The sequence below is a fragment of the Vulpes lagopus genome, chromosome 13 (genome assembly GCF_018345385.1).
Source record: "Vulpes lagopus strain Blue_001 chromosome 13, ASM1834538v1, whole genome shotgun sequence".
NCBI classification, from domain to species: domain Eukaryota; kingdom Metazoa; phylum Chordata; class Mammalia; order Carnivora; family Canidae; genus Vulpes; species Vulpes lagopus.
This window is the reverse complement of record NC_054836.1, coordinates 18653372-18668404: the sequence shown is the minus strand read 5'-3', so window position 1 is coordinate 18668404 and position 15033 is coordinate 18653372. Positions and strand designations below refer to the sequence as shown.

At 38.0% G+C, this 15033-nt stretch overlaps 1 protein-coding gene across 1 annotated transcript in view; it reads left to right on the top strand.

Annotated features, from left to right (window-relative positions):
* CALCR (calcitonin receptor) overlaps positions 1-15033 on the top strand; it is a 150421-nt gene that overhangs the window by 117988 nt on the left and 17400 nt on the right. Inside the window, exon 9 of the mRNA XM_041727944.1 lies at positions 13322-13475. Coding sequence (XP_041583878.1) covers positions 13322-13475 — 154 coding nt within the window. The remainder of the gene's footprint in view (positions 1-13321; positions 13476-15033) is intronic.

Here is a 15033-nt window from a genome sequence, read left to right as displayed (position 1 = left end):
TCAGGCATCAAGAAAGGAGAAATTTTTCCTCTTGTAATATATTTAAATGTATAGGAGATAAACAAGAAATAGGAAAAGTTTAAGAAGGAAAGCACCATCTTCCCTAAGAGTAAAGTTCTCCACCTCTAAAGAGACAGACAAAATAACTTCTCAGCACTGAGAATCATGTCGTCAATATATTACTAAGTCACATGGAAAATTATATATTTAGAGTTTACTTTAAATGAATTACTTGAAATATTGCATTTTTCTTTAAAAAGTGATACTCCAGAAAACATTAGATTAAGGTTCTCTATAGCTAAGAAGAGTGGAGACAATAAAGACAAACCTAAGAAAAGAACAACAACAACAAAAAAAGCACAAGTACTTTTTTGAAAAAAGGATGTTATTGGACATTGTCAATTACAAATACTGATTGGAATTATAACTAACAAAAAAATATAACCACAGCCGTAAATTAAACCATATTTATCAGTATTCCATTTATCTGTCATTCGGGTATGTGTCTCCTTTAAAAAAAACAAAATACATAATTTTTAAAGACACTTTTTCTCTTAAGCAAACTAAAGGCAGAATTGTGGATTGTTTTTTCATTTTGACCCAATTCTCAGGTCACTGAATCAGCAGTTAAGAGGCAAAAAGATTTTCCTTCCAGTGCCCAAGGGAATATATTAAAAAGAAAGTTATTTCTTGTAAAAGGAGGCTGCATCATCCCAAATGCTGTTGCACTACTTCTTTAAGAGTTTATTTTGTTGAGGGCAAAATAAAACAATGTTCTCACTCCTCAGTAGGGAATCCCCATGGGTCATGGGTTTGTGGTCCCTTTCCCATCAAAGAAGCTAGTTTCTTCCCTTGGAAGTTTCTTAGTTAGGCAGATTCTCTCCTGTAAAACCAGGGGTGAGAATTTCATTCCTTGACATTCTTTTTTAAAAAGTTAAACTCAAAATAACTCATGGCATAAATAAGGACTGAATAGAGCCTCAGTTTATTGAGTGATGTGAAAATTGCCCATTGTCACTTGTGTCATTTGAGCATTTCATTTCCATAATATCTAAAATTTCATTTTCTTGTTCTATCTGCTTATTTGATGATCTTCATGTAGAGAGTCAGGAGGCAGAATTAAAAGCATTGTTCTTACTGCATTTAAAGGAAGCTGGCAGCATATTTGTCATTTGCTAGAAAGAAATGTCTCTTTGAACTTTTTATCTGGGTCTAAAAGGGACAATACATAGAGATTAGTTTTTACTGGGAACCTGGGCACTTTGCACTTCAAAAGCCAAAATAATCCAGTCACATTCTCTATAGCCTCCTATATAAGTAAAGTCAAATGAGTCCCAAGTTGTGAAAAACAAAGTCAATTTCTTCTAGTTCTAATTTGTTCAAGACAGTTGAGTCACCAGACTATGTCAGAACGTCATCCTAGTCACAGGAAGATCAGTTTGGAATGCATGTCCAGAACTGAGACACCAGAGACAGATGAAACCTAGGATTGGAAACTGAACTCCTCCTCCCCACCCCAGAGGAGGCTGGTGCAAGGGAAGCCATCTCAGTGTGATAGAAGTGACAGGGACAGCAGAGTTTTTGAGATGAGAGAGATCAATGCAGATAAAAATAGACTGGAAATATCCACTTTAGTAGCCTATGGAAGAGATTAGACTGGGAATGAAAAAGTGTGATGGATTTGAGGGACAATGCAGAGAGAATGATGTAAGGAAATGAAATATCTTACTCTGGTCATTTTTGCCGTTTCACTTACACATCAAAACCAATAAATGGTATTTTAACCAAGATCATATAGTGCAGAAAAATAGGGAAGATTTCTTTATTTCTTTTAAAATTTGTTATTTATAACTGACCACTTTCCCATATGTATTTGTAGAATTTATTGCTAAAATGTCTATAAACATCAACCCCACCTCCAGTTTCTCTCATCTGGCCATTCTGGGTGGTCCCTTTGTACAGGAAATCAGTGACTTACAAATGGTACCTTGTGACATGGTTTACGTAGTGAGGCTTCATGTCAACATTTGCAGCTAGCTTCTCCTGCTTTGAAAAGGCTATCATGAATTCCTTATAGATTTGTTTTCATTCTCAAAAAACCTTCTAGTTGATTTAGAAGGAATTTTGTACCTTCCCTTGGCGGTACACTCCGTTGGTTCATTGCTAGAAAGCTATGGAGCCAGTCAGTTTGATATTTGCTGTACTTAATTGGATTGCTCTAAATATTATAGCATTGATCTTACTGATCTTACAAGACCTCAAATCCTTAGCTCTTCTACTTACAGATTATTCTGCAACATTGAGCAATGTACTTAAACTCATTTTTCTAATGTGTAAAGTGCAAATGATAATAGGCACCTTCCCTATAGAGACATTTGTGAGAGTTAAATGAAGTGATACACTTAAAATCTTCAAAACAGTCTGGCACATAAAAACTCTCAAATGTTAGCTATTATTATTTATATTATACTTGTTACCATTGTTGTTAGGCCTTAAGCACTTGTCATTTTCTCACCATGGCACCTAGTTTCATTTCTGTGTTATACAGCATAGATTTGGAAACTCAGAGCATTTGCAAAATACTGCTTAAACCCAAAAGGGACTAAGTGTAAAAGCAGAATGCAGAGAATATTCAGAGGTTATTAAATTGGAAATAACCAAAAGGGCAGTGGTCTGAGAAAATAAAACTAAGTCAGTCATGGCTTGTGAACCTCTAGTGAAGAGTGACATAATATCGTCATTATACCATACAGAGAAAGACCCTTGAGCATAGCAAGCTGTTAATTTGTACTCCCCTGTCGCATTCATAACAGGTTTTTGTTTCCATCATGTGTATATCCTGCTTTTTTGGTTTACTGTGGCTTTGTTTTCTGAACGCTTCCAGAGTGCTTCTTTTCCCAATTTGTGGGTCATCTTCCAAAGTAGGTAGGACTTTTATCTCCAGTGCCTTTTTCCCCCAAACCCACTGAATCATGAGTATAGTTCCACAGATTCAAGCTCATTTTCTCTGAGGCTTTATCAGAAATCAACTCAGGATTGCATGATAGACTCACATTTAATTGAAAATGTTACATTCTTAAATTCCTCTGGAAAAAGGCTGCAGGACTTCTTATAAAGTTATCAAATGCTGACTTTCTGATGGGGATTTTTCTCCTTCATTCGGCTAGCCTTAAAGACTGTACAAGTTGACAGTTTTCAAGTTCATAGGAGTGCCTTTTGCTCCCTCATTTATCAACTGTACTGGCATCTTGACAAAAGATACTGTAATTCCTTCTCCTGAGGTTTTAGTATCCATGTGAATCAAAGCCAGGACTTGCCCAATTCATTGTTAGTCTACTGGAACATAGACAATTAGGATTAACAGCACCGGAAGGCCAGCAAAACAGAAATCAAGTACATTGAAGAAATTCCTTGTATACCCCTAAGTCCATTCAAAGAGCAGCCCCCAGACCAACAGCACCATGATCCCCAAGTACTTGCTAGAAATGCAGAATCTCAGATGGTCACTCGTGAGACCATCTGAATCATAATCTCTACTACTGGGGCCCAAGAACCTGTATTTTGTCAGGCTCTCCCAGTGATTTTGATGCATGCTAAAATGAGAGAAAATCACCCCCACAGGATGATAACTACTGGGGACTCCTTTATTATTTACACTGAACTGGACATATTCGGAGGCTTGCATTATAAAATGCTGTCAGGAACTCATACTCCTCTAAGTCAACCATACCTACCCCTTTTATAATTTAATATTAAGAAGTAGATGAGGGGCACATGGGTGGCACTAGTTGGTTGAGCATCTGACTCTTGGTTCGGGTCAGGATCTCAGGAGCCTGAGACCTGAACCCCACATAGGGCTCCTCACTCAGCACAGAGTCTGCCTGAGATTCTCATTCTCTCTCACTCTGCCACTCCTCTCCACCCAACAAAATAAATAAATATACCTTTTTAAAAAGGAGTCGACTAAGGGCATTTTCAAGCTTGTAAGATATATGAAGGCATGGAGAAGAAAAGTTAAGCAATATTCCTTTTCAGTTCTCCACCTATCAAAATAACCCTCTCACTTCAATAGAAGAGAGCTGGGAAAATTACCAGCCTCATTGAATGTCAGTCTCATTTAAGCCATCCTCTCTGGTAGACAAACAAAACATTTGCCTGTAAATTCACAGCATGTTCACTCCAGTTCCAGATAATTCAGGGAAGAGCATGGAGATGCAGCCTCCATTTCCCAAAAGTTTGTGCTGACACAAGACAGAATGATGTACACACCACGTAGGTACAAGAGGCAGAACAAGCCAGAGACAGAGTGCCAGCTGGTACCTTGTTTATACACATATATATGTTGGCCTGCTTTTCCTGGAACATTCACAGAAGAACAAAAAATGTGATTTCCAGAAACATAAGAGACTCCAACAAAATTGACTAGACGATCAGAATCCTTTTTGTTTTGGCTTTTAGTTGTGATTAACCTCTCTCTCTCCCACAAGGATTTTCTTCTCTAGTTTTTACTCACCATTCCTTCCTGTCTCCTAGTTCTTCTGGGTAGTTTCACTGCAGTTTTCACTTGTGATCAATCCTGGTGGTCTGTGTGGAAGTGACTAGAACATGGACAAAGTCTTAATCCAAGCATTCACAGGAGATTGCAATGTCCCTGCAGTCCTGACTGCTTTTTCCAAAGGAAACCCCCTTATTGACTCTGAAAGTATAAAATATCTCTTCCATTTCACCTGGGCCCAGAATGGCATGTTTCCCTGAAGAAACTGGAAGAAGCCCTTTCCAGTATTTCCTGATCCACACAACATCCTGAGACACTCTTGACTAACACAAAACACTTCCCTGGAGTAGTACTATTACAACTTCCCCAAAAAGTTCTAAAGAGAAGTTGCCCTGAAAAAAGTAATCAAAAATCTCCCTCATAGGAAGACAAAGAGACCTTGAGTATTTAGAAATATCATTTAGAAATAGAAACACCTCAGAAAAGAAAATTTACACTTTTGTGACTAGAGCAAAGTAAATGCTGGTCTGAAAAGCAGACATACTATAGGCAAGATCCTATACTATTGGATGAAAACAAGAAGGTGGAAACCTTCACAGAAACCTGAAATTTGAGGGCATGAGGCACCAGGCCAGAGGTAAGATACCTTTGAAATAAATATACCACATTCCAGAGAAACATTCTCATTTCTCCCTCTGAACTCCGCATACTTGGAATGTAGTTCAATGGTTGATATGTTGAAGAAACAAATGACATTCCTAATAGCATGAAATAATCAGTCACCTAATAAAGACATCTATTTAAAGAATATAGGGGCAGCCTGGGTGGCTCAGTGGTTTAGCACCACCTTTGGCCCAGGGCCTGATCCTGGAGACCCAGGATCGAGTCTCACTTCGGGCTCCCTGCAGGAAGCCTGCTTCTCCCTCTGCCTGTGTCTCTGCCTTCTCCCTCTCTCTCTCACTCTCTGTGTGTATGTGTGTCTCTCATGAATAAACAAATAAAATCTTTAAAAAAATAAAGAATATAAAGTTTTGGGGTGCCTGAGTGGCTCAGTCATTTCAGTGTCTGCCTTCAGCTCAGGTCATGATCCCAAAGTCCTGGGATCAAGCCCCACCTCAGGATTCCTCCTCAGGGGAGTCTGCTTCTCCCTCCTCCTCTCCCCTTTCTCATGCTCTGTCTCTCTCAAATAAATAAAAATCTTTTTAAAAAAATAAAGAAGGGGATCCCTGGGTGGCGCAGCGGTTTAGCGCCTGCCTTTGGCCCAGGGCGCGATCCTGGAGACCCGGGATCAAATCCCACATCGGGCTCCCGGTGCATGGAGCCTGCTTCTCCCTCTGCCTGTGTCTCTGCCTCTCTCTCTCTCTCTCTCTGTGTGTGTGTGTGTGACTATCATAAATAAAAAAATTAAAAAAAATAAAGAATATAAAGTTTTGTTTAAAAATTTACAAGTAATTCTTAAAGACCTAAAAAGAGAAACAGTATAGTGGAGTTGTATGATATTAGGGGTGTTGGGTATTAACATTTGCCTATAAAAATAGAATTCTCAGGCAGCCTGGGTGGCTTAGTGGTTTAGCACCACCTTCAGCCCAGGGCCTGATCTTGGAGACCTGGGATCAAGTCCCACATCAGGTTCCCTTCATGGAGCCTGCTTCTCCCTCTGCCTGTGTCTCTACCTCTCTCTCTCTCTCTCTCTCTCTCTCTCTCTCTCTCCCAATCTGTGTGTTTTTCATAAATAAATAAAATGTTTTTTAAAATGAAAAATAAAAAAATAAAATTCTCTAATAATCAAAATTATCCTCCAAAATCCCTTAGATCATGTATCAAGTACAATATATATTCCTGTTCATAAATGCTTGTGCACACAAAAGTTTGAGGATACTTCGGGTTGTTTCTCTGGGCATCTTTCTCTGTTGGGAATGTGGAGTTCCTTGCTTTCAAATAGCTTCCAGAATGATAAGGGACCACTCACAAAAGAGAGAAGATGGCAGTGATAAAATAACGTCACTAAATTTTTGCTAAATCTTTTTGGAAACTTTGTAAAAGTGATGTTTTAGAAGGAAAAAAAATCAATAGAAAAGATTAAAAATGCAAATCCTTGACTCTAAAAATGTAAAATAATTTACCTTTCTTTGACTTCATACCAAAATATTCAGATATCTCATCCTCCCCTAACATGTCTCAAGATACAATCACAATTTCAAATAACTAAGAAAGGAAAGTAAAACTCTTCTCGCATCCCTCATCTCATCAGATCTAGTATTTCCCATTTTGTTTGGTTCAATAGTGTTTACGTGAGTGAGAAATAGACACACGTCCCATCATATCACAGAAAATGGGAACACTTGTAATCTTTTTCACATAAAACGAAAAGCTAATTATGAAAACTTTCTTCAATAGTAATACTTTAAAATGATCCTGAAATCAAAATTCTTTCTCACAGATAGGGGGCAGACCTATGAAGGGCGTGTAAAGAAGGACATTTTTCAATCATTTGAGAGCAGGTTTTCCCTTGATTTTCTGTTTTCTAAAGAAGTGCTATTTGGAATGGTGGGGTGGACAGAAGAGATACTGAGTACATTTGACTCAGACAAAAGCTTGTTTTCTTTTAATTGAAATGATAAGGGAAGCAGCAAAAGACATACTTTTAAATAGGTCTCATATAAAGATGGCCATTGTAGAAAAAATGTTTCAATTGCATATATAAATAGTACTTCAGTGGAGAGCATCCATCTTCCTGTCACATGCAATTGAATTCAGCTGATAAATAAGTCTTGCATCTCTCCTTTATGAGAAAAAAAAGTGATTATGGATTTTACATGTAATAAGCTCAAAGGACTTGAAAAGTTCTGGATAATTTGCATGCAGTGTAAATAATTGAAAAATGTGAACCATTGTGGCAGAGTAAAAAGCAGGTGTATTATCAAAATTAAACTACCAGGTTTAGAGCTGACAGTATTTTTAAATATGTTATTTAACCATTATTTCAAGATGGGGAATGTATTAAGATAAACTGCAAATCATGAAGATTGGAAGTGTCTTCGGAAAGAGGAATCTGTATGCCCAGTTTGAAGAGCTCTGTGCAAAGAGAAGGACCTGCTTTTCCAGCGCTCTAGGGCATAAGTGACAGGGAATTTCTGACCTTGGCAATGCTACCTTCTAAGATACCAAAACTTAGAAGAACATGGCAGAGACCTAGGAGGGCACCCCTGCCAGGGATCCTGCCCAGCATTGTAAGGTTTTTTTATTGATGTCAATAGCCTGACTCCTTCAGAAATTTGCAAAAACCATAGGCCTGTTAGGAAAAAAAGGACCCTAGAATTCATTTGTCAAATCTCGATTAAGCAGCTCTTTTTTGAAAATAATAAGCAGTACTTGAGAAATAATCAAATTAGGTGTTGAAATACTTTCAGTGGACTTTATAAACACTACCCAAAGCCATATTCATTTAAATTTAATTAGCATCTACTGCTCACCTTTTGTATAAATATTATTGGGTTTAAATTCTGAGGGTGGAGAGCAGAGAAACAGCAGAGACAAAAAGATAATCAAGCAGACACATATTTAACAGCAATTACATGTTCACTCAATATGTAACCTAAATGTCCATTAAGTAAAATTTAATAAATAAATAAATAAATAAATATCCATAAAATAAAATTTAATAAAAAATAAAAAGTTTAACCAAAACAAACCACAAATCTTTGTTATTCAGGGCTTGTTTTAAATGTCTTTTCCTTCCAGCGAAATATCTAGAGATTGACTTATCGATTCTTCTTCCTTGGCTAAGTAAAAATAGTTTTGTTCCCTGCCTTCTGTGCTAAAATGAACTGATGAGAAAACATTTTTAGAAGCTTCAGGGAAACATAAATAATCATGCTTAATCACTGGAAATCACTCTGAACCTATAGCAAACTTTAAACTTTTTACTTTAAAGCACGACTTAGATAGAAATAAACGTGGCATCTTTGACTTGACAGAACTTATACAGAAACTGAACCCATTCACCTGACTTTGTATTTTACCAATGAAAGGAGATATTGCAAGGATTTTTTTGTAAAAGAGAAGAGTTTTTGGTCACATACAAAATGTTTATGTGAATGAAGTATGCACTGGTTTGACCCTTGCCAAAGATTTCCAGTGGAGAAAGCCCACTGTTGGCCGGACTTCTCTGGGCCTTCAAGACTCTAAGTTTCTTGGGAGTAGGTTCGGCGTTTGACACCTTTAATCTTCCAGCCTAATGCCTGCATCCAATACAAGATTAATAAGTATTTGTTATGCCACCTTCCAAATCTGTATTTCCCATGTCCTCCATCCCCATTCCCTTTAATGTTTTCAATCGCTCTTCTCTAAGATTTCTATGAATGATAGAGTAAAATGTGTAATTCTTTCCAGAGGTATGGCATTTAAATAAGGAAAATAGTCTTAAGCTAAAGAAATGAAATTCTGTGGCATTTCAGACATTATGAAGATGGTGGAATAAGTTCTGGGAGGCAAGATGGTATTCCCTAGATCCCTTTTAGACCTGGTAACATACCCATAGGGCAAATGGTACCAAGGATGGTTCATGGTAGATTCTTCAGTGGCTTAAAAGTAGGATACAGACTGGTACCTACTGTTGCCTACGTTGCTTCCATAGATCAGTGCTGATTTCCTTTCCACTTCTCATCCCCAAATCCCTCCCTTATCCCCAGCACAACAGAAGAACACCTCAGAACACTGACTACCTGTCCTAAGGTTGGTTTTTCTAAAAGACAAAAAAATTGCAGAGCAGTTTTCATAGGGAGGCATTCTTCCCTCCATTGAAGGGGGTTGTTTGTTTGTGAGATTTACTTATTTATTTGAGACAGAGAGAGCGTGAGCAGGGAGAGGGGCAAAGGAAGGGAGAGAAAGAATCCCAAGGAAACTCTGAGCTGAGGGTATAGCCCGATATAGGGCTTGATCCCATGATCCTGAGATCATGACCTGAACCAAAACACTTAGCTAGTGGAGCCACCCAGGTGCCCCTCATTGACTGATTCTTAAACATATTGACACACAATATTTTCTACACTATACACATGAGAAGAATTTTCTTAAGTGTGGTTGGGAGATATAATTAGAATAAAATCCACAACTGATCATCAACATTCTATAAAACTTTGATGTTGACTTAATTTATTAGACTATAGAAAATCTTTGTTCTATAACAAAGAACAAAGACTATACCTTATTCGTCTTTTTAATCAAATTACTATAAAAGCTCTTTATGTCATTTGATGGAAAACATAGATTTGTCTAATGAGTGTACCTAATCAAGAAAACTGTAGGATCTCTTCTCTTGATACTGACATTATTGCTCAACAAATTTTATGTTCTATTGAAATATAATACAGGGGATCCCTGGGTGGCTCAGAGGTTTGGCGCCTGCCTTCGGGCGTGATCCTGGAGTCCTGGGATCGAATCCCACATTAGGCTCCCTGCATGGAGCCTGCTTCTCCCTCTGCCTGTGTCTCTGCCTCTCTGTGTGTGTGTCTCTCATGAATAAATAAATAAAATCTTAAAAAAAAGAAATACAATACAAAATGAAAACACTAAATGATGATACAATTCATCTGAAGACAAAGGGATAGTATTGCTTTTATTTCTTAGGATACATATCATTCAGAGTAGAATTATCTCTTTGTTGCCCATATTAATGAAGAAAATAAAATAGAGCATAATTCACAAATTCCATGTAGCTTTGGCTTGGAGCATTTGTTCTTTTATTTGGGATTGATCTAGTTATAGTCGAATATAGATTATTTCTTGCAATTTGGGAAATCACTACTCTAAACAAAATTACAGTATTGTGACTGCTTCCTGAAAGAATAGTAAAAGCTATTTAGCTTATTTGATCTCAAAGTTAATATCTTATTACCTCATGCTGCTAAGCAGAAAATCATCCCAGAATGATGGGAAGGACTAACCTTAGACAAGAGGCTCTGTCTATCAAATACTTGGTTTACTCCATCCTTGAGGGAAAGGTTGTAATCAAGCCAGAGACTATATGACTATACCTTATTCATCTTGATATTCACAGAGTTAGTATACTTCCTGGCTCATAGGTTCTCCAAAAATGATTGTTGAATGCAACTGAATGACCTTTAATATCTCAGGCATATGATTCTTCACTAGGAACCTACATTAGAAACTCCTAAAATATTTTGAAAATACACAACGGAGATGAGGTCTGGTTATGTAATATTTTGTAAGGGTTCTCCACATGATACTGATAAACAACCCCAGTTATGAACCACTAATCTAAGTGGTGACCAATTTTATAAAAATTTTAATAATCATCTTGATCATCTAGATATATCCAATTATGTCCATGCTATGTTGGAGGGGGAACTAATAGACCGGTGATGTCCAGAATTTCTGTAAACTTTTGAGCCATTTATCCTCAAAGAATACTTTACCCTGAACCCAAATACAACTGATTCTCATTATTCTCAGATTCCATGTTTGCACATTTGACTACTTGCTAGAATTTATTTGTAAGTCCAAAATCCATATTCTCAGTGCTTTCGTGGTCATTCATGAACATGCACAGAATAGCAGAAAACAGTCACTTGATGTACACATTCCCAGCTGAGGTTGAACAAGGCAACACTCTGTCTTATTTCATCTCTCAGTGTAAATGTCCTCTTCTATTTAATGCCATGTTTTTCACATTTTTTTTTTTTGCTTTTTGTTGGTGATTTCACTGCTTAAAATAGTCCCCAAGCACAGTGCCTAAGTGCTGTCATATTCCTAAGTAGAAGTAGTCTGTGGTGTATCTTAGAGAAAAAAATAGGTGTGTTTGATAAGTTCCCCTCAAGCATAAGTTATAGTGTTGTTGGCCCTGAGTCCAATGTTAACAAATCAACAATATATATTAAATAAAGTATCTTTAAACAGAAACAAATAAAAGTTATATATTGATTGGTTTATGAAAATATTTTGACCAGAGGCTTGTAGGAACCTAACCCTATATTTTCCCTAGGAGCAGTGGCTCAGTATTTGCTAATTCAATTTTTGCAGTAACTTTGTAGAACATAACTATTGTGAATAGTGAGGATTGACTGTATATAAAACATGAAGCCAAAACTGCTCTGGATGACAAAAAGCCACATATTTGCACGAGGCTATCATCTTATCTTCTTCCTATCTCTTCCTCTACAAGTGGCAGCCACCAAGGCAACTACACTGGAATTCCTGATCCAGAAAGGATAGGGCTTTCAAATAAGAGTAGTCTTCAAGATGAATCCAGAATATTGACTAAATTTCTTATTTCACCTATATTTTTGAGTCCTTGTGCACCTAGCAAGTATTTGCTAAACAAATGCAAACTAATATAAAATTAAATCAAATAATCAGGAAGGTATTCAGGTGAAAAGAAAAAGTCAGTGCCTTACTAAGGCAAATATAAATTACTTTGGGATTACCTGATGTTTTGAATCCTCTGCACTACTGTTCCACTTTGGTCAGAATCAGAAGTCGCTTCTGTCTCTGAAAATGCAATATTTGCCTTCTTGTGCACCCAGCTGGCTTTTCTCTGTTTTATGAGTCCCCAAAGGACTGAGAACATTGGATTTCAATAAATAAATAATTATAGATATGCATTAAATAGAAATGTGCAGTCCTGAAAAGGTTAGTGCAGCACTGAAAGTCATGTTATAGCTACCTTACTTTGTAAAAAAGAAACCCTGATATCAGTCAAATTCAAAATGTAATAGGGAGCAACATAATGTAAAGCAGAGCAATTGGTAAAATAATAATGCAAATAATCATCCATAAAACCTAACATCTTGAATGGTAAATGGTGTTGTCATTGTTGTCAGAGAAAGTTAAGCATAGCTAAATATCCTAGCGTAGTGATCCTCAACCAGGAACATTTTTCTCCCCAGGCTATATTTGGTAATGTCTGGCGACATTTTTGGTTTCATTAATGGGTAGGGGATGCTACTGGCATCTAATGGACAGAAATCAGGAATACTGCTAAATACCCAACAATGCACAGGACAGCACCACACAACAAAAAAATCATCCGGTCCAAAATATCTGTAGTGCCAAGATGAGAAGCCCTATTCTAAAGGTGACTATGAAATAATTTAGGGTATTCTGTTATCCAGTTTAGACAATGATTATTTCTATACAGACAACAATATGTGGCTGATCTGGTTCCCCCAGAGATGTGGCTCCTACATTTGCATTGAGTACTAAGCAAGGATGCTATTCCTAATCTCTGTGCACCAAACATGTGGATTGCTAGAATCCTATATAGAAGCTAAGCCTCCCATATGAAAACAAAATTACATCAGTTGGGTTCAGCATAGCTCCTGGCTCATATATGAGAAATTTATCACTTGGTTCTCTCCTCTGTATTGCTAACGAGACATCAACAACAGATCAATGAACTTTAGGAGCATCATTAACAATTTCTGGGTTATTTGCCTCATTAGCCACAGATAAAGGGCCATAAAAGTCATGTGAAAAATCCTTGGATGCTCTCAAAAATTATGGACCTCAGAAATATTGAAGGGAAATCAACCTGTCTAGTCTATAGAAGTCACCAGAATGAACAGGAAAAGAACATTTTGAGTACTAGGCTTCCATTGCCCTAGATGGCTATTTACCTGTAATACTAATGCTCTAGGCACTATCATTCTGATTTGTGGATATAGAAGGCAGCACATGTCCACAGATGCTTGGAAAACTCCTTCACACCCTGAATGTAAATACTTTGGTTTATTTTCACATTTGCCCTCTGTTCAGTCATCCCCTTGCCAGTATCTTCCACTGACTTTCTCCATTTCTTTCTGACAGCTGAGCTGCAAGATTTTGCATTTTTTTCACCAGTACATGATGGCATGCAATTATTTCTGGATGCTCTGTGAAGGAATCTATCTGCACACACTCATTGTGGTGGCCGTGTTCACTGAGGAGCAACACCTGCGGTGGTATTATCTCTTGGGCTGGGGTATGTATTTTTTCCAGCTGAGTTTTGAGCCACCCTCACCTCTGTCTCATATTTACAGTCTTCTTCTAGTCTTGGTCTCAGAAAATGATCAGGGGTCTAGGTATTGTGAGGAATGATGGGACACAGGTGGGGGCAGGAGTTCAGTCTCCAAGAGAGCTTGGTAGAAGCCCTTTAACAAGTTCATATGGATTGTGATCAGCATGGAAGTCAGTGCAGAGAAGTGTGACTATGCATTTCTCTAGGAAACAAACCCAGCTAACAGATGGACAAATGTGTCCTGACTGAGAGAAGATCTGATGAGACCCTCCCTTCAGTTTTATTTATCACCAGTTTGCAGAGCAAAGGAGAGTTTCATATTTTGAATCCTGTATCTCCTCCATCCAGACCACCTCCCTTTCTCAATCCACCAGCAGGACTCCTCAGGGAAAGGTCAGGAGGAAGAATCCCACTGAACAATAGACCTAAATAGCCTCATGGGACTCCAAGTGGAGCCTACCTGACACCATAGCGCATGGCAATGACTCTGAAAGGCCCGTGGTTGGTTGCTTAAGTCATGGCTGCTTCTGTACAGATTGAGTAAGGCAGGGTGCTGAGGTCAACGAGGCCATGCTGGAACTTCTCCCCTTTCTCCAGGGATGCTAAAGTCTAGCTCACTCTAACTGAAGGGAACTAGGTAGGTAGTGAGGCTGGGAGATGGAAAAAGCTCTGGGACAAAAATGTATGCTGCTTTATCAAAATGTGAATCTCCCATACCAGAGGAGGATCTTGACTGTAGAGCGAAAGGCTTGCCTTATTCTCCACTGACGGGGTGACTGGCCCTTGGAGCAGAAGCTGTGGATTGCCCTCAATTAAGCCTCCTCTTTAAAGCAGATTTTGCAAAGCCTCTGAAAATATTGAATGAGGAGACAAGATAATCCAGGGGCTTTCTAAAAACTTCAACCTTTGTATTTAAACCCCTACTCAACAGGCATTGTCACCAACTGTATGGAAATATGTCTGGGAAGTCATGTAAGTGACCTAAAGTCTTCCACAATCTACACCAGGACTGGCCCTATGCAATATCTGTTCCATATATAACAAGTATATATGGATGTTAACAAAACACATGACCGAAAGCCAATAGGACAATCTATAATAGTGGGTTAGTGCAGCAAATATTTGGGGTGTATCATCGATGAACTGATGATGCTGTGTCTCTTTGATTGCAATTAGCAGAGAACAAGATTTTCTAATTTAAACAAAAAGAGAGAAATTATCAAAATCTAGACTATCCCATGAAGTCAAGGGCTGAAACAGCTCTAAGGCTACTACAGGGCTGTACCCTGGGACTAGAAAGCTGGGAGCACTCTCCCTCTGTCTTTTGTCTCTGTCTTGTTTTTGTTTTCTCTTCTACGTATCTGTTTTAACCCTTCTTTTTCTCTACAGACCATAGATCACAGGGTCTCTGCTCCCCAAATCCTAATGGTCAATACAAGCTACCCTAAATTTTCCTGAGCTCACATTTTTCTTTTCAAGGTGCATGGAAACACTAGATGCTTGTCTTTAAGTCCCAATTCTA